This window comes from Gorilla gorilla, chromosome 11 (genome assembly GCF_029281585.2).
Source record: "Gorilla gorilla gorilla isolate KB3781 chromosome 11, NHGRI_mGorGor1-v2.1_pri, whole genome shotgun sequence".
Classification (NCBI taxonomy): domain Eukaryota; kingdom Metazoa; phylum Chordata; class Mammalia; order Primates; family Hominidae; genus Gorilla; species Gorilla gorilla.
The window spans coordinates 28,849,048-28,876,632 of NC_073235.2; the positions used below are offsets into that span (position 1 = coordinate 28,849,048).

Below are 27,585 nucleotides of genomic sequence, written 5' to 3' on the forward strand. Positions count from 1 at the left end.
TTTTTGTACAGACGGGGTTTCACCATGTTGCCCAGGCTGGTCTTGAACTGCTGGACTTAAGTTGTCCATCGCCTTGGCCCCCCAAGTGCTGGGATTACAGGCATGAGCCACTGTGCCTGAGCCAAAAAGATATTTTGAAGTCCTAACCCCTACTACCTCAGAATATGGCCTTATTTGGAAACAGGGTCTTTATAGAGGTAATCAAGTTAAAATTAGGTCATTAGGGTGGGCCTAATCCAGTAACTAGTCTCCTTATAAAAAGGGGAGCACACACACTTGTGTCAATAGACACACAAAAAGCACCACGTGCTGATGGAAGCAGAGATCGGATTTATGCTGCCACAAACCAAGGGATGCTATCAGAAGTTGGAAGAGGCAGCTGGACACAACGCCATGGAGCACATGTAGTCCCAGCTACTTGGGAGGCTGAGGTGGGAGCCCAGAAGTATGAGGCCAGCCTGGGCAACATAGTGAGACCCAATTTCTAATATATAAAAATAAGTTGGAAGAGGCAAGGAAGGATTCCCTTATGGGTGTCAGAAGGAGCATGGTCCTGCCCACACCTTGATTTCAGACTTCTAGCCTCCATAACTGTGAAACAATAAATTTTTTATTATAAGCCACCTCATGTGTGGTACTTTGTTACAATAGCCCATATTGTTGGACATTTAGAGTTTTAAGTTTGGGCTTTTATAGATACAACTTAAAACACTCACAATCTATTTCCACAGGTTAATTCCTAGGTATAAATTGGTGGGTCAGAGGATATACAAGGTTCTGAAATTTAAGACAGGGTCTCGTTCTGTCATGAAGACTGCAGCGCAGTGGTGCAATCTCAGCTCACTGCAACCTCTCTCCCAGGCTGAAGCGACCCACCCACCTCAGCCTCCTGGGTAGCTGGGACCACAGGCATGCACCACCACGCCTGGCTGATTTTTGTATTATTTGTAGAAACAGGGTTTTACCATGTTGCCCAGGCTGGTCTCAAACTCCTGAGTTCAAGTGGTCCACCCACCTCGGCCTCCCAAAGTGCTGGGATCACCATGCCCGGCCAATTCTGAGGTTTCTGATTCTGATTCTGAGGTTTCAATTCTGAGGTTGTGTTAAGTTGCCCTCTATACCAAAGTATTAAATTATCTCCGCCAGGCGCAGAGGCTCACGCCTGTAATCCCAGCACTTTGGGAGGCCGAGGCGGATGGATCACGAGGTCAGGAGATCAAGACCATCCTGGCTAATATGGTGAAACCCTGTCTCTACTAAAAATACAAATAAAATTAGCCGGGCATGGTGGCAGGTGCCTGTAGTCCCAGCTACTCGGGAGACCGAGGCAGGAGAATGGCGTGAACCCGGGAGGCAGAGCTTGCAGTGAGCCGAGATCATGCCACTGCACTCCAGCCTGGGCGACAGAGCAAGACTCTGTCTCAAAATAAATAAATAAATAAATAATCTCCAACACCATGTGAGAGACCATTCCTTTTACTCAGTAGGTTTGATAGTAGGGTTTGTGTTTGTTTTTAATCATTAGTTCTGATTTAGGTAATCAAGATGTCCAGCCAAAGATGTACTACAAGTTGGGTGGAACATTATAGACTTAGATACTGGAAAGATTTGGTTTAGTTTCATTGTTTTTAGATTTGTCTGCGCTTGGTCTCCTAGAGAGTGCTCAACTCAAGCAAAGAGGGAATAACTGTAAATAAAATGTGTCCAAGAATAGATTTGGAAAAACCAATCACAGTGGAAATAAATATTAGCTTTATTAACACTCAAAGTGCCATTCATTTATATTCATTCCATAGTCCAGAAGGTTACTTAGAGTAAGCCTTTGCACCACAATCTTTCAAAAAAATGAACATGTAAGAAAAAGCAGTTTTCATTGTGCTAATTATTGCAGGCCTTCATGCATGTAAACCTGAACAAAATGTGTGCCAACAATATACAAATTTCCATATAAACAAAGTCATTGATCACTAACAAAATATAAACATGGTTTCTTTTATATTAGATTTTTTTTAAAAAAAGCTATTTACCAGCAAGAAAAAACAAGTACCTAGAAATTATAAAACTCAGAAATTGTATACATTTTTACAAGCACAATTTTGAATGACAACACAAAATCAAAATGTGCATGAAATGTGGCACGTACCACACTGTATCTGGCTTCTGGTAGGTTTTCCTAATCACACTGGTTCCTTTTAACATAATAAGCTTAGTGACATTCAACTTCAACAGTGGACTTTATTCCTAACACGAGTAATTTTACATGGTACCGCATATTTAAAACAAAGTTTTCTTTAATACTACATTGTCTGATTGGAAATTTCATTTCCAATTCTTTTTCTGCCAGTTACTTAAAACACACAGTACAATATAAAGACACACAACGTATGTTTGGACATTTCAAAACCAATTTATAGTCAATTACAAAGAATCACAATATGCCAATATGTTGTTTTATAAACCCAGTCTGACCTTGCCCAGTGATAGAAAAACTAAAAGTTGAAATCTTTTGGGGTGGAATACAGGAAATATTCAAAGACAACAGTAGGACAGGCCAATAGCAACTGGAGATAGAAAAATCTTGACATCTCGAGACAATTTAGTTTCTCACATTTTTCCACAGCTCTGAGAATTCAAAGGCCATTTTTAGCGGTGTGTTTTTGCTACTGCTTGAAACCTATTTTTCCCTTAATTTGCATTTCACAGAATTCTCAAAGAGAATTTAATGCTTTTTCTTGCAAGAGTATTTTAATTGAGCTCTAAGTATGATTTGCATTCAATTCTGAAAATACAAATACATTTTGAATGGCTAAAAACAAAATTTTAAAAATACTTTTGATCAGCCAGCTGAAAATATATTCATATAGTAAATAATCTCTCAGAAAGCTTTTATATATATTTAATTATCACAACTAAACAGTACCCTTATAAAACAAGTTCATAAAAATGTAGAAATGAAATGAAAATAAGAACTTACTGGGATATATACATGTGCCTACAGACAAAAAAAATCTCCACACAAACATACATCCCCTGATACACAGAGTTATACTTTCAACTTAGTAATGGATTTTATAATACATTATAAAATTTTCTAATTTCTATTAATGTCGAACTCCTGAGTTCTTCAACAAAGAACCATAGATAAGTATAGTTTGTAAAAGCAAAAAGGTCCATTTAAGTCAGTAATAGCAGTGCAGTAACTGATGGCTACATCTTGAAAGAAGTTAAAACATAAAGACACAGACAGTAGTTCAATGCACGCATTCATGATGCTCATACACTCATCAACAATTATTGGTCAGAGTAGTAAATCAGTGTACAAATTAAACATTTCCAAAAATGTGCAAAAATGTCAATCTTAATAGGAAAAAAACCCTTTGTACATAATTATAAACTGCCCAGCATTCAACTGAGATTAAAAACATTTAGAGAGAAACCAATAGGTTAAATATAGAGAATTTAATGGCTACATTTAAAAATGTACATTATTATGTCAAAGGGTAAATTTACAAATTGATAATCAGTTTGCAACAATTCAAAGTTTATTCTCAAATTTATCCAAGTTTACTTTTATTTACAATGAATAAAAAGAACCATGTGAAATGTAAGAGATGTCAGACATTAAAAGTATTTTTGGTATTAACTCTTATAATATTTCAGAATTCAGGGTAGCAAATTTTAAAACCAATAACAATAGAAAAAATGTAAACCATTTACTAATTAAGATTGCATTAAAACAATTGTTGGTCTTTAAAGAAGTATTCTTATCCTTAGACACTGTACTTTCAATTGAATAGGGTGTATTGCAAGAATTTGGCCCACTTCATTTTGCCCATAAGCCTCTCCAGCTCAAATGTTTCAACTAGTCCTCTCTTCTTATTCCAGGTGGAAAAAATTCTTTGGAAAAGTAAGAATACATCAAATCCATTTTGTAGTCTATCTAATAGAGTTTAAGGTGTAATTTTGTTTCTTCTCCCCTCCAAATAAAGCTAATGCTAAAATCATCACTAGTTACATATGCTTTTAAAAAATAAATTCTAAAACAATATTTAAAAAGAAGTGAACTTAAAAGTGCTTTTGGGTATGGTCATGAACTTTACTGTTCTCAACTGCATTAAGGGATTCTCAACTGCATTAAGGGATTCTCAACTGCATTAAGGGATTCAGAAATTATTTGGGGACAAGTCCTGTACATATAGTAGAAGCAGATACTTCCTTATGTTCCAAAATGTCTATGGCACAAAGCAGACATCAGTCCAGAATCTACTTTTCCTTACAGCTTTGCTGAAATGCCCCTCAAGTCAAACATAAGTTCATAAATGTTAAGACACTAGGAAGAAAGTTCGCCATCAACCTGAGGCATCAGACGTTAATGTCTGTCTATGTGAATCAGTGGTCAAGTGACATTAACAAGATTGGCACATGTACAAGCTTAAATTCATGTCTACATAGTTCCTCAATAGTGGAAGTAACTTCTGGATGTCTAAATGCACTGATCACCTGTCCTTTTCCTTGAAGGATATACCAGAATACAAATTCTACTAGTATCTGCTTTATAATTTTTATACTATTAGCTTACAAGTGCACAGAAGTAACAGTGCTAATTATTTTGGCTATGTGTACAGGGAATATAAAAGCTTTGGTTTAAAGTGATTCTGATAATACAGATTGTGTTACAAACAAGAAGTCATCAGGCAGAAGGAACAATGGTACTGATTTAATGCCTTTGCTGTTATTAACAAAAATACCATATGACTATCGATTAAAATGCACAATTATAAAAAATAAGAAGAATTCTATGAGACTGTATACAGGCAACAGATAAAATCTATTCTTTTCTTTACTGTAGCTATGACTCCTCCCTCATCTTTCTGAAGCTCAACCTTGAATGCTTACAGGACCACTGAAAAAAGAATCTCTAGGCTCCCCCAAGAGCTCATTTCCATCAACAGCTCTGGAAGGTGAGTATGGGAAGATGGGAGGCCCTGATACTTCCCACACCTACCGTGGCATCCTGTCCAAACCATGGCAGAAGTCAAAGCCAAGCCAAAGACAACTATAAGTAGGAATAGCTGCTTCACAGCATGCTTCCCCTAGCCAACCAAAAAGAGGTACAAGAGAATTTCCTTGTGAATACCTGGTAAGCTAAGGAAGCTTATTTTGATAATGTCTGGCAGAATTTCAGTTCCAAAAAGTTCAGGAAGAACTATGTAAAATCAATTACTTTCTATTTAAGAATTCTATATAAGATTATTTTACATATACACAAATTGAATTTTAATCTACCTTTAGCAACCAAGAGTATGGCAATCTACAATCAATATTATTATACAATCATTTGTACTAGCTACTTCTGGAAAATGTACTGGTGTTCCTACCCAAGGATGACTACACTCACTGTATGTCATCAGTAGGTCATACATTTGAGTTGTTCTTCCAAAACCAGAAACTGACCTAATTGAACACTCATACCTTTCCCCTTCTTCCTTCCCATCCCTGCCTCCAACTCTAACCACACACACACACACACACACACACACACGCATGCACACGCACACATACACGCACACATGCACACACTTCACAGAAAAGTAACTTTCTTTTCTGTGAGTATTACCCAAAATCTAATTAGCTGAGAATTAAGGACTAGAATCTGCTATCCCTGGATTTCCTACTCACTGTCCTATCTCATTGCCTTAACATTTGTAAACCATGTGAATGACTTCTTTAGGGCAAAAACAAGTACTGTAACTCTACCATGAAAATCATAACTGAACTATAATATGCCAAGAACTTGGACAGTGCCAATGTGATTGAAAATCAAATATTCAACCCAGAAAACATTTACATGTCTCTTTAGAACGAGAATACCTCTTTCTATGCTTGTGTTGGGAATTCATGTCTAGTGGAAGCTGCAGCGTGTCTATCACAGACAAATCCTAATGTTTCTCTCCTAAAATTTCTTTATTTATTTATTTTTTAAAAAAGGAGGTAGAAAAGGGTAGGAGGAGGCAGGCATTAAGAAACATTTAAGGACCAATACACAGTCTAAGGCCAAATGAACTTGTGAAGCCTACTGATTTTGGAAAAAATCTTCATTTTGGTGGGTAACTTGAATTATTAATATAAAATAAAATTAAGGCATACAGAGAAAAGGCACTACTAAAAATTAACAATTGGATTGCTTTTCATTAACATTTTAACCAATCTTAAAATTCAAATAAATACGAACATTACATTTGTAAAACAAAGGCCAAACCTAGTAATAAAACAGTATGATCTCAAGAAACTGTCCTGATCTTAGTATAAGTAACACTGTTGACAGAGTTCAATTTCTATCAAATGTTTTGGGTATTTTCACAATTTAGACCGAAATAAAGTATGTTTTCTTTAAAAGAGACACTGGGGGAAAAAAAAAAAAGAACAAAAAAACACTGTTATGGAATAAATGCTCCCCATCACCAGAACTGTTGAGTAGAGGCTGGGTTTTGCAGTAAGAGGGGGTCCTGAGAGAGATGCTATGTGACCTGGTTGGGGAGGGGATCCCTCCAGTTTGGGGATACTTTTACTCTAATCCCTGTTGTCAGTGACATTTCCGTTTATAACAGCCAATGATTACCTAAAATTGCTTTTCCCTTAATAAAAAATAACATTTTAAAACATCATTGCTGAACTTTCAGAGTTAGCGTATGCCATAAAATAAGTAACTGTTTGCCCATGTTCCTCCTAGATTGTGACCTCCTTAAGGATGTTAATTTAGTACCTGACATAATAAGTTACAATTATTGAACAAACAAAGAAGATTCATTCTATTAAAAAAGATAGATTTGTATATTTAATTGACACCAGGTGATTTTATATCAAGCTATCAGTTCCCAGACTCCAAATAAAATCACTGGCACAGAACTTTGCCATAGGCCAAGGAGTCTACATCCGGCTTGGTCATCCTGCTAAACTATTCACATCTGATTTTATTTTCTAAGTGATTTCACATATCTTATAACAACTCCATGTCAGAAATACTACAGAGCAGATCTGACATATATATGAGCTGGAGTAGCAGAGACTTAGTCTAAAGAAATAGTTTCATCTTTTTAATGCAGTTTCTTTGGGAATAAGGTAAAGACTCTCTCAAGTGAAAGCCAATCCAATTCACTCTGAAATCAAGGTTTAAAATTTTCTTTTACAGTTCAGCAAATGCATTAATATTTTAATTCCTTATATATGTTATGTAAGGGTAACTGTGCCTTTTAAAACTTTCTAAGGCAATAGTCATTTTTTTAAGTTAGAAAGATGTTTTGTAAACAAGGAAAAGTGCTGAAAATTTTCAAGATATTCATACTGAAATTTTCAGTCTGTATACTTTTAAATACATTTTAAATAATTAACAACCCATCAAAATTTCCACTAGTCATTATGATTTTTTTAACCCTTTTATTCAATACAACACTTTGTTTGCAATGTAAAAGATCTTATATTTGGTCCAAGCCTAAGTCATGCCACTTTGAATCTCTCAAGGCCTTAAGTAGAAAGATATTTCCTGAAAAGCACATATAAGACTGCTAGTGAATCTTCTCCAGCACCAAAAAGTCTGCCACTGTCAAAGCAGAATGCATTTTAAAGGCACAAAGTCAGCAGTCTGACCATTTTCCAGCGTCAGCAAAGAAGCATTACAGTATAGAAGAATCAATTGTGCATTTAAGAAACAAAACACATTTAGAGTTATCTTAAAAAGTTCAAATTGCATTTGTTGATCCATATCATTATTAGAAAGAAGAAAAAAACGGAGTGTTATATTTAACTTCCCCTGATGAAGCTGTTTCCTTTCAAAAATTTATTTTTTACATTTACTTTTGGTCTTCCATACCCTCCACCCCCACACCTTCAAGCTTTTTTGTTCTAGTAGTTTTTATATATATTAACTTTTATTGTGGTTTTTGGTACCTTCACAACTTGTTTGAAATAAATTCACATCATATTTTATATAATAACTCTGTAAACTATTAGTCTATTTTTAAGTCTTTACATAAAGAACATTACTTTCCCATAGCTAATAATATTTTTCTTATAAAGCAAAGGCCTTCCACAGCAGTGTTAAAGTAGTAGTTTCTTTTCAGGTGCCTTTATTTTCTATAGCATTTAGAAAAGAAAACAGAGACTGAAAAAAAAACAGTTTTGCTCTGGGTTCTACAGTCTCACCAGATTTCTCTCTAAAGAGCATTTGTCTCATATTCTGCACTGCTGGTTACCCTGACAGACCAAAAACGAGCCAAAGGAAAAGCACAACTACACAAGACAGATATGAAGGAAAAGCCCACTGGTCGAGGACCATGATCTTGCTCAAGTAGAAAAGATGCCCTCATTCATAAAAGATAAAGAAATTATAATAGATCCACACACTTGGGGATTCTTTCTAGAACAACATTTGGCAGTTGCTTTACCAAGGCAGGGACACCTCATTCTTGTTCTTCCCTGCAAACTGCTTCAATTTTAAGAGTATGAGAGAAGCGTTGACAATTAATTTTGTGCTTTGACTTCTTAGACTAGCTAGTGGAATTTCAAATATTCCTACAGGGAATGCTAGGTAGGACCTTGGCACAGTAAACCAAGATCTACCTAACTTCAGAAACAAAGTATCGTAAAAGAGTCCCTAAATAAGCACACCTTTTGGCAGAAAATAAGAATACCTGAGTGCCTTATGAATCCCATGAAAGGGATTCTGGGGCCTCCAGGAAGACTGTTGTTTTCTAGACCTTTAAAATAAAGTACTAAATAAAGTACTAATAAAGTACTTAGCACTTGCTTTAACATGCTGAAAAAAACTGCAAGTGGCCAAATTGCTGATATCTTCATGTTTTATAGTAGCACAATTCTATTAGAGATAGTGGGGCCTTTCCCAGCTGTCTTGTTCCATTTAACAATGTCCTTGCTCTTAGTGGATACATTGTACTAGAAATACCTGGCAGCTTTTTAACCTTCCCATTAGTAGTTAAAACTTTGTTTTGATATTTTTTTTTTTTTTTTTTTGCCCAAAATCATGAATTTTAAGGAAAGAATATATAGAGATGGCTGAGTTCAAAAGGCTCAGTGTTCAAATTCAGTTTGTTCCTAAAATGAAGAGTTACCTATGTGGGTGCAATATGCAGCTGGTAAAGTGATTGCTATTTGCTGTTTGTTGAGATTATTCACCCTTGACTTAAAGCAGCAGTATCTGATCTTGTAAAATCCTCAATTTGCATTACATCACTTTCTCTTTGCGACTTCCTTTTCTTTCTTGCATTTACTGCTTTGTAAATAGCTGTTTTCAGTTTATAACTGGGACTGATCTTTACATCAGGGTTTCTCAACCTCAGCACTTTTGACATTTTGGGAGGGGTAATTCTTTGAGGCTGCTTTCCTCCTGTATTATAATCTATTTAGCAGCATCCCTGGCCTCTACCCAATTCATGCCACTAGTATCCTTCCAATTGTGACAACCAAAAATGTCTCCAAGAATTGCCAAATGCCTAGTGAAATTATCCTCGCTCCACTTTTGGCAACCACTGTTTCACATGATACCTGTTTTTTTGAGGTGCTTTAGTATTCTGTGATCTTAAGAACAAGGGTTTCATCTCCTGACATAACACATAAACATTACTAATTGAACTCTTCGCTCCTAAGGGATGTTACCTATGGGGAATCAGGAGCTGGAAATAGAAGATGGTATACATGATTTTGATTATTTCTCCATTCCTTTAATTTTGGGACGTCCCCCTCAAGTAAAACAAAACGAAACTGTTTAAAATACACTAAACACCTAATTTTTTTCGTTATTTCTATTGACTGTAAATGTGGTCTCTTCTACTGCTCACACATTTGATAAGAGTGATGTCCTTTTGTCTTTTATTTCGATTTGCTCACAACTTGACTTTAAAATAAAAGTTTTCCGTGTGTGTGTGTGTGTGTGTGTGTGTGTGTGTGTTTTTAAGCAGAAAGCTATCCCTCAAGGTTTACAGATTCCAGTAACATGGATCTATTATAGTGTATTTGCTTATTATACTGGTTAAGATTAACAAATAAACATACCTCTCAGAGATTCATATCTTCTATCAAGACTCCTACTGAGCAAAAAGGTTGGTAGACAGAGGTTAGGATCTAAAGAATACAGATAATAAGAAGAAACCTATATTCTTTAAGTTGAGTACCTACCCTAAACTAAAGTTTAGGGCTCAACCCCACAAATGAGGATATATTTTAAATACTATCACTAAAAACTACAAATTATACATCATTTTCTTCTCCTTGTTTTCCATGTCTTCCCATCGTCACTGATGTGTCAGTGATAGAGGGAATGACTCTACAATCTTTAGGTATTCCAAATGATTTGTTTGTACTAAAAAGAGTGACTATGTACTAAAGTGCTTTATCTCTCTGAACCACATCAGTACATTATAAAAATTAAAAAAAAAAAAAACTTCAAGTTCTTGTAAGGGAAAAAAAGATTAAATATAAAAAATTTAGGATATTATTATTATTAAACAAATTTAACCAAGAATCAAGAGAAATACTTTCCCTCTTGTCTTTTTTCTCCCCCATCTCTCTTTTTTTATAAAAAAGAAAAGTGCAGTCAGAGAGAAGGTGAATGAATAGATGGGAGCTAGGTAGAGGCACAGGAGAGGTTACTGGCTGCTAGTGATAATGCACAAACATGTGCCTTAAGAGTTCATCAGCTGAAGGTCTCAGTTTGGCCTCTACAAAAATCCGTTTGAGGAAATCTCGAGTATAGTCTGAGACATGAGGTGGCAGCTTTGGGTTTGTTGGCTGAGTGGCGATTTTAAAAATGGCAGCCATTGCTTCAAATTCAGCCCAAGGCGGCTTTTCAGTTAGCATTTCTACCACAGTACATGCAACACTCCTAAAAAGAAACAAAAAGAAATACATTACACAAACAACAACATGAAAGAAAGCTAGTTAGCTAGAAAATGAGAAACAGGCATTAAGTCCATATATATTTAAATATGACTTAATTTCAAGTTCAAAGTTTCATTAAAAAGTTCTAATTTCGTAAAACTAATTTAAACATAAAAATCAATTAAAATAAATTTAATGACCATCACTTAATTCAAACGGTTGGGCAAAGAACATTATTCATCTTATTATTTTTGTTTTATATAATTTCTAACCTGATATTAAAAATAATTTTTGTCTTTATCTTACAGAGAATATAAGCATTAGAAATCAATTGCCTTCAGGTGCCTAAAATGAATGTCTATTAAAGTCTTTTCTGGGTGGGAAGTAGAAAATGGCCATTTCATGTTCTAACTTAAAATTATAAAAGAATTAAAGATTAAATGAATTATAAGACACTGACAACAAAGATAAAGTACTTTTAAAGGTCTTTAGACAAACAAAGTAACTATTTATTTACTTCTGTAATAGCAAAAAGCTTTTTAATGCTGAGGTTTGCTCACGACAAAATCCTTCCTAAAGAATGGAGGACAGGTTCAAGGATTCTAACTATTTAGTCAATTATAAGCCTCAATAAGGCACAATTAATATAGTGTTAATCTTCGCAATTCTTACGTCCTATTTTGGAAGTACAAAAGATCATTTACATCTGCCTCAGTAATTCAATCCCAGGTGGAAATACATAGGCGGCAGGTGGTTTTCAAGCAAACTTCATATCAAAACCTACCAGATGTCTGCTTTTCTTCCATAGCCTTCTCCACTGATGACTTCAGGGCTCATCCAGTATGGTGTGCCCGTGACAGACTTCATTCCTGTCCCTGAGAGACAGATGGTCTGAAGCCGTTTGCTGGCCCCAAAATCTCCTAGTTTGACGTTGCCTGTTGAATCTCGCAGGATATTTGCGCCTAAAAATAAGACATTGCCTCATTTCATTAATTTTATTGGCAGTCTCGAATATAGCATAAAAGAACAATGGCAGAGAATTACTTCATAGACTCTTTGATTTGTCCCCAAAGTTAGGCTGCTTTTCATCCTCTGGCAGTAGCTGGCATAATGCTAGTCACACAGTGGTGCTCATTAAGGATTTGCTGCAAGAACACTACATTTTTAGGTCAGCTGTGTGTTTAGGACCTGGGACGTTTCTATTGAAAAGGACTGGTGCAGGTTGGAGGTGGGGGTGAAGAGGAGGAGAAAGGGGAAAAGGGCTAAGAATGAAGCTCAGTGAAGGACCAAGAAAGCCCCCAGTTTCTCTATCATAAAGCAAGAAGCCCATGGCTGAAGCTTATTTCCCTGAGAAGTCGGCCTTTTCTCAGAAACTTCCTTAGGGACCTTCAGAACAAAAGCATTTTCCCCCTCTATTACTTAAACTTAGTTACCTTATATTTTAGAGTTTTCTTAATATTGAATCTTGCTTTATATTAATTTTACTTCCCAATTTCTAATATTTTAAATGTCTCATAGGCAGGCTTTGAGCTTTTCATTTAAAATTTCATTAGCTTTTATAATAAACTTTTTAGATAGCTTCAGATTTACAGAATTATTGCAAACATAGTATAGAGAGTTCCCATATACCCCCACACCCAGCTTCTCTATTACTAATATCTTAGTATGGTACATTTGCCACAATTAATAAACCAATACTGAAATATTATTAACCAAGTTCATACTTTGCTTAGATTTCCTCAGTTTTTCCCTAATATCATTTTTCTGGATCCAGGATCCTAACCAGGATCCCACACCATATGAGATCCTCTTAGGTGGGATACTTTCTCAAATTTTCCTTGTTTTTGATGACCATGACATTTCTGAGGAGTACTGGGGTCAGGTTTTTGTAGAATGCCCCTCAATTAGGATTTGTCTCATGTTCTCATAACAGGGGTTGTAAGTTTTTTGGAGGAAGACCGCAGGTAAACTGCCATTCTCATTATATGATATTAAAGGCACATAGTGTCAACATCATTGTTGATGCTGACCTTGATCACCTGGCTTAAGATAGTGTTTGTCAGGTTCTCCACTGTAAAGTCATTCTCCCCCACCCTTTCTGTACTTTGGAAGAAATTCACCACGCACAGCCCACAATTAAGGAGTAAAGAGTTATGCTCCAGGCTGAGTAGCTACATAAATTATTTGGAGTTATGCTGCAGAAGAGATTTGTCTCCCCTCTCCCACATATTTATTAAATCATTCATTTGCATCACTATGAACATGGATATTTGTTTTATACACTGGGTTATAATCCAGTACTACTTTATTCGCCTGCTATTTATCAGTTTCAGCCACTGGAGTTCTTTCCACTGACTCTGTGTCCCTTTGCCATACCTCCATCATTGTATCCTTGGCTTTTGTTTTGGAGCACTTTCTTGCTTTCTGGCATTTGAAGATGCTCCAGGCTCATCTTGTATATTTCCTGCACCAGTGCTAGAATCAGCCATTTCTCAAGGAGGCCTGGTTCCTTTTAGTGGAGAATGGTATTTAAAAAACAAGATATTGGCCAGGTGCAGTGGCACACACCTGTAATCCTAGCACTTTGGGAGGCAAAGGTGGGTGGATCGCTTGAGCTCAGGAATTCAAGGCGAGCTTAAGCAACGTGGTGAAACACCATCTCTACAAAAAAATACAAAAAAATTAGCTGGGCATGGTAGCATGTGCCTGCAGTCCCAGCTACTTGGGGGCTGAGGCTGGAGGATCGCTTAAGCCCAGAGGGCCAAGGCTGCGGTGAACTGAGATCATGCCACTGCACTCCCGCCTGGGTGATAAAGTGAGACCCTGTCTCAAAAAAACAAAAACAAAAAACCAAGCTTGGGCACTAGGCTCACTTGTTTTTTATTCTCTATTTTCACTCTTATCATTTTAAAAACTCTGTATTTTTTCTGGGATTATAAATCTAGTTTCTGTCTTTTATAAATCATTTCTCTTCTCATTTTTTTCCACATAGCCCTCATTACTTTGGACCTTCTCATTTTTAACTTTTTCTTTACCTATTCTTAAATAAGCCATTTATTTTATTATCTAATTTTAAAATTTTACTTCAATTCTTATTTTTAACTCTTCCATAACCTTAACCATATTTTATATTACAAAGATTCATTTTCTTGGTTCTCTTACCCTTTTCTTAAAAAACGGTCTCTAAGAAGGAGACTGAATAGTGGAGAAAAGCTACCTTACAGACTGGAGAGGATAAAGAGACCCCACCCCTATATCACGGGGCTTCTGTACCTGTCTTTCTGTTCTACCAGCAAATTCCCCAGTCTAGTCAATGATGATTCCCTAAAGCCTCTCTCCAGAGGAGAGTCCAGGGTCCATTCACTGCACACCTTAAGTGTAAACATGCCATGACATTAGTGATCTTCTGAAAGAGCACTGTCTAACATTTCCTACCATCCAGTACTTTAAGAAGGAATGTCAAAAAAGCCACCGTCTCTAGAATACTTAACCAGTGGAAGGACAACAAAGCCCATTTTTTACTGGCTACAAGCAGGGCTCTGATAGGGGAAGGAACAGTCCAAGGCAGGTCACAGACAGGGGAAGCTGTCTCTGGGGTGGAATCACCAATGTTGAACCAATGCTTATCCACAAGAAGGGCTGAGGAGAAAACGGGTAGCCAGGCTCCAACAGAAGTTTCTAAAAACTTATTTTGGACATGTTAAAAATAAGTTATTAAGGAGACTTTTCAGACATACACAAAGGTAGAGCAGCATGCGCAGCCATCACCCAGCCTCAACATCCATCTGGACAATCCTGCCCCAGCCATACTGCCAACCACTCCCCCTCCCCTCTCCAGGATTTGAAGCAAATTCAAGATGTCATGATCAACAAATGGTTCAGTACATATCTTTCAAAGATAAGGACTCTTATCACACCCAAGAGGATGAACAATAAATTCTTAATATTATCAAATATATAGTCGGTGTTCAATTTGTTACATTAAAAAAAACTAGAATCCAAATGAAGTCCATACATTGGGAGTCACTGATAAATCTTCTAAGTCTTTCCTAAAGTTCCCTCCAATCTCCTTTTCTTTTTTCTTTGCAACTTATGAAGAAACTAAGTTGTTTGCCTATAGCTTTCTCATGGTCTAGATTTTGCTGACTGCGTCCCAAAGAATCATTTTAACACGCTCATCTGTCCTATATGTATATTACATAATTCTGTAACCGAATTTGGAGGCGTGATCAGATTCAGGTTCAATTTCTGGGGGACTGAGGAACAAAACTAGATAGATGATGCTGTATTCTAGACAGTCTCTATTTAAGTGATATCAGCAGCTATTAATGTTTAATGCAATGTCTGTTCATTATTCTTTCTCCGCCTGTTAGCCAAAATACTTCTATGAAGATAAGTTTCCTTTCATCCATTAATTTCGTCTTCAGTGGTCTAGTTTGTAAAACAAACGGAACAAAAACAAAGTCAGAAGAGAGCAACTAGTTCTTGAAATAATGAGTTGGTTCCCTAGCAATATAATCAATTCATTTTCATCCTAGGTTTCATTATGACTTCATGGGTCTAAATTGAAAACCAATCAACTATCTTCCTTTTCTCTTACAATTTAAAAGTTGCTCATGGAAATTTGAGAAATACAGAAAAAGTATATAGGAGCTTGGCAACATAGCAATACCCTATCTCTACAAAAAAAAATTTAATTAACTGGGCATGGTGGTGTGTGCCTGTAGTCTCAGCTACTCGGGAGGCTGAGGTGAAAGGACTGCTTGAGCTCAAGAGGTTGAAGCTTCAAGCTTCAGTGAGCCATGACAGCACCACTGTACTCTAGCCTGGGTGACAGAGGGTGACCCTGACTCAAAATAAAAAAACAAACAAAGGCCGGGCACGGTGGCTCATGCCTGTAATCCCAGCGCTTTGAGAGGCTGAGGCGGGTGGATCACCTGAGGTTGCGAGTTCGAGACCAGCCTGACCAACATGGAGAAACCCCGTCTCTACTAAAAATACAAAATTAGCCGGGTGTGATGGCACATGCTGGTAGTCCCAGCTCCTAGGGAAGATGAGGCAGGAGAATCACTTGAACCCAGGGTGGGGGCGGAGGTTGTGGTGAGCCGAGATCTCCCCATTGCACCCCAGCCCTGGGCAACAAGAGTGAAACTCTCTTAAAAAAAATAAATAAAAACGACCATCACTCATCCTGCCACTTGATGATAACCACCATCAATCATATGGAAATTTTCCTTCTAGGTCATACTTGAATTTTACAAACTTAAGATCATATTGCACATCCAATTTTATATTTTACATTTATTCTCTTATCAATATATTTGCCCTATGCTTTAAAATCAGCTTACTTCCAGCCTTCTCTTTTGACCAGGATGGCTCATCACTTCTGGCAAAGTTTGAAGAAGATCCACTCGGCGGGTAGCTCCCTCAGTTCCTTTGCCTTGCCTCATTATGAGGGCTAACGAGAAGCTGGCTTGAATGGACATTATTCCTAACTGAATAACTTCTCTATGAGGTTCTTCAAGCTATCAGGTTTCGTACTTAACAAGGGAGGTCTGCCTAAGATGCGCAGATCATGAGCAATGTCCCCATCTTTTCAGACTTACTCTAAGTCCCATTCTAGTACAGGTGATCTGGCTTAGGCATTCTGCATTCTACTCTATCACCAGGAACTGGTTAGGAATGTTCTTGTTGGTCTGAATATGGCCATAATTAGGACATGCCACACCTCAAAGGGGAAGTGAAAGCCTGGGAGCTCGTAAGAGTCCCCAGCAAGACCAATGAGTAATATCTTTATACATGCAAATACAAACGTGTACACATACACATTTACAGTAATACATTGCTTAATGATGGAGATGCATTCTGAAAAATGCATTTTTAGGCAATTTTGTCATTATGCAAACATCATAGAGTGTATTTACACAAACCTAAATGGTATAGCCTACTACACACCTAGTCTATATAGTATAGCCACTGTAGTAAATGTGGTCCATAATGACGTGGAAACATCATTATGTGGCACATGACTGTTTATTTATTAACAGATGGGGTCTCGCTACATTACCCAGGCTGGACTTGAACTCCTGGGTTCAAGCGATCCTCCTGCCTCAGCCTCCCAGGTAGCTGGGACTACAGTCATGCACCATCATGCTGCTATTCATTATTTTTATTGATTGATTTATAAAGTGATGTCTAAATTTGGGGCCACAACCTACCTTTACAGGACCAAACCTCCAGGTATGTTTTGTAGTATAGATTTTGAAGCATTCTTAAATTGTACCTATCCCCACCACTTGCTTTTGTGTGACTTTATGCATTTACCTACATCCTTTATCCCTGCAAACAGTTGAGTTTTTGAGTTTTAAAGTCAGTTTGACATAGTTGGGGTTCATCAAAGCTCAGTTTGGGGCTCTTTTCTTCGCTTCTCTTCATTCTTTCCCTCGGTAGTGACACCCATTCCTCCGAGTTTAAATTAAAGCATATTGCATGCATTAACTCATTTACTCCTTACAAGAATCCTATGAGCTGGATACTATTATCTCCATCATTTAAGAATGAGGAACTGAGAGACTGAGTAACTTGTCCAAGGCCACATGGTGTGGATAAAAGCCCAAATTTGAATCAGGCCATCTGGCAGCAGGGATCCTACTCTTAGCCAATCTATCCTAATACCTATGCAATATGTATGAAAACATGATCTCACTTGTATGGTCTCTTAAACTTTACTGATTCTGTGAGCCCCCACAGTAGAGCTACCCATTTGTGGAGACAGGACTGGTGTGACAGAACACTGACAGAGTCCATAAGAAAGCAAGAGAACTGTTTCCCTGTAGTATTTCAGAGATAGATGAATTAATGTTAAATGTCTTACCCACATCACTTGTTTCATTCACATTCACTAAGAACTGTGTACTTAAAATAGAAAATACCTCATTACTTACCTTTGATATCTCTATGGACAATCATATTACTGTGCAAATAATGGACACCCTCCAGAATCTGACGGGTGTATTTCCTAGTCACATTCTCAGTAAGAGCGCCATATGCTTTTAATTGGTCCTTAATTGAACCCTAGGAGAAAAGAAAACAAAAATAAAAACTACTGTATATGGTTTGAAATGAAAACTGCTATTAAATCTTTATCAGTAAAGAGGGCAGGAATTCTCATCTCACTCGTCTAAGCATGTCCTACTTGAATTTTACTTATTTTGTTCTTATTCTGTTTTTAAAGTATTTTATTGACATCTGCTGATTTTCTCAGAAAAAGGAATGGGTATAACTAGAAAGAATACAGAGATTTTAAAGTTTTTTCTTTATATACTCAACACTCAAGTTCGAAACATGAGAACATACACAAAAGGAGAATAGATTTTCTCAAGTGTTTTTTAGGGCAGGATAAGGTGCCATCTCTGAGAAAGCTGAATCAGTCTGAAGTGAGGAATAGGTATTTGAATTCTGAAAACTTCCCTAGTGATTCCAATGTATAAGTTTGATTAATAATCCCTTTAAAAGACAGAAATAAAATGCTTCCTGAGGGACAAATCTCTTTTTTGACAGGAAAATACATCCAAATGTTTCTGCTTTTCCTTAAATTTTGGTAAACGGTGTACTCTGTCATATGAAAGTAAATCCTTGGATTTTACAGATTTAACCATTTGTCCTTTCCACTGTTTATGAGCCATCCTTGGAGGGAGAGCATTTTGCAATTCTGTGGACCCAAATTTGCAAACACACATATGGAAAGCAGCAAGTGTGCCCAGTGAACTACTCACACCTACAGTTCAGCACGGCTTGTTTGTTCAGTCTACTGTGTCTCTACTTGTAGTATTATACAGAATAGGCCAGGCACAGTGGCTCACACCTGTAATCCCAGCACTTTGGGAGGCTGAGGAAGGCAGATCACCTGAGGTCAGGAGTTCAAGACCAGCCTGGCCAACATGGTGAAACCCCATCTCTACTAAAAATACAAGAATTAGCCAGGCATCGGCTGGGCGTGGTGGCTCACGCTTGTAATACCATCACTTTGGGAGGCTGAGGCGGGCAGATCACCTGAGGTCAGGAGTTCGAGACCAGCCTAGCCAACCCCGTCTCTACTAAAAATATAAAAAATTAGCTGGGCGTGGTGGCAGGTGCCTGTAACCTAGCTACTCAGGAGGCTGAGGCAGGAGAATTGATTTAATTCAGGAGGTGGAAGTTGCAGTGAGCCGAGATCGCACCACTGCACTCCAGTCTAGGCAACAAAGCGAGACTCCTTCTCAAAAAATAAAAATTGTAGCCAGGAGCAATGGCTCATGCCTGCAATCCCACCACATTGGGAGGTCGAGGCAGGCGGGATCACCTGAGGTCAGGAGTTTGAGACCAGCCTGGCCAACATGGTGAAACCTCGTCTCTACTAAAAATACAAAAATTAGCTGGGTATGGTGGCGTGCACCTGTAATCCCAGCTACACGGGAGGCTGAGGCAGGAGAATTGCTTGAACCCGGGAGACGGAGGTTGCAGTGAGCTGAGATCGTGCCATTGCTCAGCCTGGGCAACAAGAGCGAAACTCCATCTCAAAAATGAACAAATAAAAATTATGGAAATGCATGTATTTTTAAATAAGTAAACATATTAATCACCACCTTGAAAATCATTAATACTAGATGTACTCTATATAATGACAGATGTCACAAATCACATTTTATAACTCCTAATGAAATTACAGACTCTAGTGATGACTATCAATCAGTGCTAAAAACATTAGGTGGATGGCTGAAAAGGAACAGGCTATTCCTATGTGCCACTGCTATACCTCATATTACTTTCTGGTGTGCAGGAAAAAAACAAAACTTTACAATGCAGGAATCAATATGTCAATCATCCTCATCTAATGGTAGGTCTTTGCATTGCTACAGTGGAATAACCAGAAATTGGCTCCTGATAGGATGCAACATAAAGTACACAGCTTCATCTATGATGTATCAGATAAAAAAGGTTGAATGTGAATCTAATTTAGACCTTAGATCTAACTTGGAGTTTATAGTAAAAAAAGGGATAAAGAAACAAATTAAAATCTGCATGCTCATTTCGGCAGCACATATACTAAAATTAGAACGATACAGAGAAGATTAGCACGGCCCCTGTGCAAGGATGACACGCAAATTTGTGAAGCATTCCATATAACTAAAATTATAAAAAATTTAAAACAAAAAAAAAATCCACAAGAATGCTACTAGAGAAATCCATGAGAATTTTTTTTTTTTTTTTCAAATTCTTCCAGATCCTGAGAGTGAAGACTCTTAACAGGCTATCCTCCTCTCTTTGTCAAATCTATATCATGTACAAATTGACTGCTCTAGATAGTAATCCTAGCACTTTGGGAGGCTAAGGCAGAAGAATCACTTGGGCTCAGGAGTTTGAAACCAGCCTAGGTAACAGAGTGAGACCTTGTCTCTATTTCTTTTTAAGAATTATAAAAAATTGTTTAAGAAGAGAGAGATAATTAAGGGGCATAACAATTAAATGTATGTATAGACTGGAACTTGGTGTGAATATATCAGCTATAAAGGGCATTTTAGGGCATTTAAGGAAATCTGAAGATGGACTGCTAAGATGTCTGTAACCTACTTGAGAATACTTTTATCATTAATGAGTTAAAAAATACAAAGACAGAGGAAGAGGATAGAAAATACTACTCAGCTCTAATTTAAAACTCTTCCAAAATGTCCTTAACTAGGGTTAACATTTTATAATCTACGTTTTTGTTGTTTTTCTTTTTTTAACTAAAATTTTAAATAGAATGTGTATTTTCAAAAAGATGTACTAACTTACCCCTGGCATATATTCCATAAATATGGAAAGTGTTTTTTCCTGGGGATCCCTCAAACAGCCATAATACTGAACAATTCGCTCATGTAGCAAGTTTTTCAGCAACTGAATTTCACACTCAAGTGCATTTACTTCCTGAAAGAGAGAATTCATTGTTAAGTCTTCAACAATGTCAGTAAAAGCAAAAAATTCTAACTTCATGGACCATCAAGGTGATTTCATTCTGAAAATTTTAGTTCCCAAGTAATAAACATCTGAAAGTCTCTAACCAATAACTTTTTAAACAGTCCTTGATGATATGCTAAAGCAACACTGACTCAGATTAGGATTATAACTGAAGTACTAAAAAAGAAAAATCCATATTAAAAAATAGACAAACATATCTAATCTGTTTTACAAATAATTTATACTAAAGAAAACTGCATTTTTTTTGAAAAAAAATGCTTCTTATTTAGAATGGAAGGGGCTTAATGTTAATAAATAATAATGAATAAAGTTTCTTATAATGTGACAAAGTAATTTGTGCAGTGATTTTTACCTTGCTGGTCTCAGGACTATCGGGGTCAAATTGAACTTGCTTAACAGCCAGTTCTCTTCCTGTATCAACATCATAACAGAGGTAGACCCTTCCAAAGGCTCCTTGGCCAAGCAGTTTGCCCAATCTCCAGTTGGTCGGAGCTCGAGGTGCTGAAAAAGAACAACTTTCTTAAAGTGAAATATCAAACAGCACACAAATGAATGGTTAATAACTAAATGAGCATACTGCATTAGTGACATCCTTCATTGAATGTACTTGGATATAAGGAAAAATTATGATTATCCAAATTCACAGTTACCGTCTTTCAAATTTTTCTCTTTCGTCAATTTTCTACAAATCCTAAACCAAAAAGAGATTCATATCCCAAGACTCATTTTTTTCTGAAATTGTTTTCCTAATTACACATGTGACAGCATCTTTCTTTCACTCAATCTAACATTCCAAAGACTGTAAGATGCACCATTTCTATTCTTCACTGCAGTAATATTTGTACTTAGTTTTTCAGCCTTCACCTACAATGTAGAAAGCTGGAAAGAGTATCACTCCCATCCAAACAACAAGAGAAATCTGGGTAATCTACAAAATTTAACTTTTGTTGAATACATATCAAAAAACTAAGATTGCAGGGCAACCAACTAACCTGAAATGTAAGGAAAAAGTGGTACCTCCAAGGAGAGACAGAACAGAAGCACTGGCTCACTTGTGGCAAAGCACAGACAAAGACCCACACAAGCAAGGAAGAATTCACCTCCATTTTAAACAAATGTGGGCTGGCATGAGAGTATTGAACCCTTGGGAGATCTAGACACAGGTGAGCTCACACCTGCTCTAAGTCTTTTCTGTGGACCTCTACCATGCACTCACAGGAGCAGGAGACACCAGGGAAAGCCTCCCTTGGTCGTCAAGGCCTGGAGAAGGGGAATGGCCCACTGTTGTGGGAAATGCAGAAAGCTCTTCCAAACCCTTCTCCCCTAAGAAACAAGAGCCTTCAGCTGCTGGAGAAAGCAGCAAACCCTGTCACCCCTGCATTACAGTTAAAGACCCACTGAGGCTAGGGGAATGCAAAAGAAAAAAAACAACAACAACCCTACCCCTGAGAGAAAGGCTGAGGCTGGAAACCTTCTGTGACCCTGATCATTAGAGCACTCCTACTCCTGGAAGGTGGGCAAGCCCACTCTGAGAACTGAGGAGACAAAGCCTGCCTAAGACTGAAGCTGGATAGGACAACACAGAACCCTCTAGTCTGCCTCCCCTCTCCTAGGCTGGCAAGTAGCAGCAATCCACTACTGAGAGCACGACAAGGCCATGGAGAGATCCTCCCTCTCTGAGAAGTAGGCACAAAAGAAAGGCCAAGGCTGGGCACAGTGGCTCACCTGTAATCCCAGCACTTTGGGAGGCCGAGGCGGACAGATCACCTGAGGTCAGGAGCTCAAGACCAGCCTGGCCAATGTGGTGAAACCCCATCTCTACTAAAAATACAAAAAAAAAAAAGAAAGAAAGAAAAGAAAAAGAGAAATAGCCAGGTGTGGTGGCAGATGCCTGCAATCCCAGCTACTCGGGAGGCTGATGCGGGAGAATCGCTTGAACCCGGGAAGGGGAGGTTGCAGTGAGCTGAGATCACGCCACTGCACTCCAACCTGGGCAACAAGAGTGAAACTCCATCTCAAATAAAAAAATAAAATAATAATAAAAAAAGAAGCTGATGGAGCAGGACCATTGAGAAAATCCCTTTAGGAAACCAGCACAAGGTAATTAGAAGAATTTAAAGTCAGTGGTGCACAGAGACCATGACAACAACAAAATCCAAACCCAGCTCAACTCCTAGACTGATTGACTTAGCTCCTCACAGTAACGGCCTAGCAGAAGAAGAGCTGTGCCTATTTCCAGGCATACATTCTATTTACCTCCTCCCTTATCCTATACATGATATCTGGCATTCAGTGTAAAATGATAAGACACAAAAAAGCAACCCTTCCAAAAAAAAATCAAAAGAGAAAGCAATTAATACAACCAGACTCAGGAGGTTCAGAAGGGAAATTTAAAATAACTATGACTAACATGTTAAAGGTTCTAATGGAAAAGGTAGACAACATGCATGAACAGATGGTGAACAGAGCGATGGAAACTGCAGGAATGAGTCACATGAAAATGCATGAAATGAAAAACAATGACAGAAGTTAAGAATTCCTTCAACAGGATCATAAATAGATGCAACAAGGCTGAGGAAAGAATCCGTGAACCTGAAAATAGATCAATGGTGGGGGAGAGAGGGAGACAGGGAGAGAGGGAGAGGGAGGGAGAGAGAGAGACAACAGAGGTGTGAGACGGTATCAAATAGTCTAGTGTATAGGTAATAGGAATCCCAAAAGAAAAAGGAAGAATGAGACAGAAAAAATACTTGGAGAGGTAACAACTGAGAACTTTTCACAGACAAACTATAAATATAATAAACTGAAAGAACACCAGCTGGGAACCCTAAACAAATATACCTAGACACGTCATATTCACACTGTAGAAAATCAAAGACAAAATCTTGAAAGCAGCTGGGGCAGCTGCGGGGGAAGAAAGCATATTACATATGGAGGAACAAAGATAAGAATTATAGCAGATTTCTCTTCAGGAAGTATACAAGCCAGAAGACAATGGGACAATAGCTTTAAAGTGCTAGAAAGGCCAGGTGCAGTGGCTCACACCTGTAATCCCGGCACTTTGGGAGGTTGAGGCAGGTGAATCAGCTTAAGCCCAAGAGTTCAAGACCAGCCTGGGCAACACAGCAAAACCCACTCTCTACAAAAAATACAAAAATTATCTGGGCATGGTGGTGCATGCCTGTAGTGCCAGATACTTGGGAGTTTGAAGTGGGAGGACTGCTTGAGCCCAGAAGGCAGAGGTTGCAATGAGTTGAGATTGCACCACAGCCTGAGTGACAGAGTGAGATCCTGTTTCAAAAATGAAGGAGAAATAGACTTTTTTCAAACAAACAAAAGCAGAATGAACTCATTACCAGCACGCCTATATTACAAGAAAGGTTAAAATGCAGTTTTTCAGGCAGAAGGAATTTGATACCCAATAGATCTTGGATCTGTCTTTGTTTATACAGATTTTGGATATATACAAAGATCTATAAAAATGAATAGGCTGAAGAGATATATAAAAGACATTTTTCTCTTATTTTTAATCACTTCAAAAGATAGCTGTCTAAAGCAAAAATAACAGCAATATAGCATGGGGTCGATATGGATATAAAAGTAAACTATGACACACTAGCACACAAAAAGGAATTCAGAGTATGCAAATAGTGCTGCAATAAACATCTTTGAACATGAATCTTTGTATGCACTGCTTACACAGTAAGGTCTGAATGCTTTGCAATCCAGCCTGAGTTACCACTGTAGGCCTATTCCCACTATTTCAAGTAAGATACTCCCACATCAGCCAAAAATTGAACTATTCCCCATTTTTAGACGATGTTATGGCCTCTTGCACATTATCTCCTCAGCTGGTGATTTCTACTCACATTTAAATGCTATACAATAATTATTTCTCCATATATCATCTATCCCATTAGACTATGTCTTGGAGATTATGTTTGAAATCTCAGTGGTAGGCATTCAACAAGGATATGTGGAATGCATGGATAAAGAATGACTAGTTGGTAATAATTTTCCTAATACAAGTGAAGAACAGAATTATCTAAAGTAATTAGCAGTGATACCACGCTTATACCTGACATTCCAACCACCTTTAGAAACACCATTATTACCTTTTTTGAGTAGTTCATCTGACCCCAAAAATTCACTTAGTATTTATTCCTTTTAATAATATAAAATTCTGCAAAGGTTCTGCTCTACATTTCACTATACCAAGTTCTATTACTTACAACGGCTGGGTGGGCTGATGTCCATTACGGTCAAAGTAGGATTGTCTATGTCACTTCCCCTTCTTCTTATTCGACTATCATCATACTCTGGGGTAAAGATACTGCTTCCACTACTAGTGCTTAAGGAATGATCAGTAGGACTGAAACTCACAGGAGACCGTAAGCTGGTCCCCTGGGTCCTTCTAGCTCTTGGAAAAGTTTTACGACCTAAAAAATGAAAAGAGAATGACCTTATACCTTTTATTAATATGTTATACTTTTAAAGTACTTAAAATTTGTAATGTAGAGAATAGAAATTTGTCCTGTGACTAGGCTAAGAAACTCAAATAGGAATGATTGGGTGGGAAAAAATAAACAGGATCTGAATACAAATTCAAATAATCTCTTATGATAAAACATGTATGAGTGTGCACACACAAACATACACATACAAATCATAAAAAGGAACCTCCTCACTTCTGGATAAAAAGGAGAAAAAAAATTTACTCTCATTTCCAATAATGATTTTAAAATCTAAAACAAAGATGCAGAAGTTCACAGGTAGTAATTTTTTTCTTTTCTTTTTGAGATGGAGTTTCACTCTTGTTGCCCAGGCTGGAGTGCAGTGGTACAATCTCGGCTCACTGCAACCTCCGCCTCCAGGGTTCAAGTGATTCTCCCATCTCAGCCTCCCAAGTAGCTGGGATTACAGGCGCCCACCACCATGCCCAGCTAATTTTTTGTATTTTTAGTAGAGACAGGGTTTCATCACGTTGGCCAGGCTGGTCTCATACTCCTGACCTCAGGTGATCCACCCGCCTCGGCCTCCCAAAGTGCTGGGATTACAGGCATGAGCCACCGCACCTGGCCAGTAATTTTTTTTCTTAAAGGGATGATGTTAAGTATCAATCTCATCATCAAAGAGTAATTTTCTAATATCATTTAAAAGTTACTCCTTTTGGATGGGTGCAGTGGCTCATGCCTGTAATCCCAGCACTTTGGGAGGCCAAGGCAGGCAGATCACTTGAGCCCAGGAGTTCGAGACCAGCGTGGGCAACATGGCAAAACCCCATCTCTACTAAAAATACAAAAATTAGGCTGGGCACGGTGACTCACGCCTGTAATCCTAGCACTTTGGGAGGCCAAGGCAAGTGGATCACTGGAGATCAGGAGTTTTGAGACCAGCCTGGCCAACATGGCAAAACCCCATCTCTACTAAAAATACAAAAATTAGCCAGGTGTGGTGGTGGGCACCTGTAATCCCAGCTACCTAGGAGGCTGAGGCAGGAGAATTCCTTCAACCCACGGGGCAGAGGGTGCAGTGAGCAGAGATCATGCCACTGCACTCTGGCCTGGGAGAAAGAGCAAGACTCCATCTCAAAAAAAAAAAAAAATTAGCCAGGCATGGTGGCGTGCACCTATAATCACAGCTACTCGGGAGGCTGAGGCAGGAGAATCGCTTGAACTCAGGAGGTGGAGGGTGCAGTGAGCAGAGATCATGCCACTGCACTCCAGCCTGGGTGACAGAACAGAGTGAGACTCTGTCTCGGGGAAAAAAAAAAAAAAGAAAGAAAGAAAATTACTCCTTTTTGGCCAAGTGCAGTGGCTCACACCTGTAATCCCAGCACTTTGGGAGGCTGAGGCAGGAGGACTGCTTGAGCCCAAGACTTCAAGACCAGCCTGGGCAACATGGTGGGACACTGTCTCTACAAAAAATTTTTTTTAATTAGCTGGGTGTGATGGCAAATGCCTGTAATGGCACACACCTGAACTCAGGAAGCCAAGGCAGGAAGACCACTTGGGCCCAGGAATTTAAAGTTACAGTGAGCTAAGATCATGCCACAGCACTCCCGCCTGGGCAACAAAACCTTGTCTCTTAAAACAAAAAATTATCCATTTTCTTTTAAGGGATAACCAAGTCTTATAAGTTGACATAAAGCCAAAATGCCCATTATACTTTTGTTATAACACAATTCCTCATATTTTTCTAATGGTATTACACAAATATGAGGTTTTAAAAAATTTTTGTATTTATTTTTGTTGTTGAAATTTTTTAACTATTCTTGTGGTCTAACTGCTAGAAACTTACCATCATTATACTCTTGATGATGATATGAAACATGATACCTTCTTGGATATGTTCCTCCTTTTCCAAATTTCTCAAAGATAGGGTTATCATAGTCTGTTAAGACATATAAGATGGTTATCTTTTATTTAAAAAAAAATAGTTAAATATTTCTAATGATGAAAAGCACATTTATAAATCTTTATTTGACTTTTCAAAAATCCCCCCTCTCCCTCCCAGCCAAAACATTATCTAATGACATAAACATTTAAACATTTAGAATTTATAAAGTCTAACCTGAAAATTCCTGATGATTATCTGGGTAGCTCTGAGCCCTAGGCATTCGTGATTTTGGATAGCTCTCTCTATAAAGAAAAAACGTCACATTAAGTTTACAGAAAGAACGTAAGACATTAAAAAGAA

At 37.9% G+C, this 27,585-nt stretch overlaps 1 protein-coding gene, 1 long non-coding RNA gene and 1 other non-coding gene across 3 annotated transcripts in view; 2 read left to right on the forward strand and 1 right to left on the reverse strand.

Moving 5' to 3' along the window:
* Window positions 1-27,585, forward strand: part of LOC129532207 (uncharacterized) — a 73,788-nt gene that overhangs the window by 2,580 nt on the left and 43,623 nt on the right. Inside the window, exon 2 of the long non-coding RNA XR_008677850.1 lies at window positions 4,850-4,961. This is a non-coding gene — a long non-coding RNA (uncharacterized lncRNA). The remainder of the gene's footprint in view (window positions 1-4,849; window positions 4,962-27,585) is intronic.
* Window positions 1,730-27,585, reverse strand: part of MAP3K2 (mitogen-activated protein kinase kinase kinase 2) — a 90,002-nt gene continuing 64,146 nt past the window's right edge. Inside the window, exons 10-17 of the mRNA XM_004032513.5 lie at window positions 27,460-27,527; window positions 27,187-27,279; window positions 25,119-25,325; window positions 21,239-21,387; window positions 20,704-20,835; window positions 17,835-17,964; window positions 11,675-11,852; window positions 1,730-10,894 (exon numbers count right to left, since the gene is read on the reverse strand). Of these exons, the coding sequence (XP_004032561.1) occupies window positions 10,669-10,894; window positions 11,675-11,852; window positions 17,835-17,964; window positions 20,704-20,835; window positions 21,239-21,387; window positions 25,119-25,325; window positions 27,187-27,279; window positions 27,460-27,527 (1,183 nt within the window). The 3' untranslated portion in view covers window positions 1,730-10,668. The remainder of the gene's footprint in view (window positions 10,895-11,674; window positions 11,853-17,834; window positions 17,965-20,703; window positions 20,836-21,238; window positions 21,388-25,118; window positions 25,326-27,186; window positions 27,280-27,459; window positions 27,528-27,585) is intronic.
* On the forward strand, window positions 19,951-20,057 carry LOC115933931 (U6 spliceosomal RNA). The gene has a single exon (XR_004069757.1). It is a non-coding gene; the product is annotated as a U6 spliceosomal RNA (small nuclear RNA).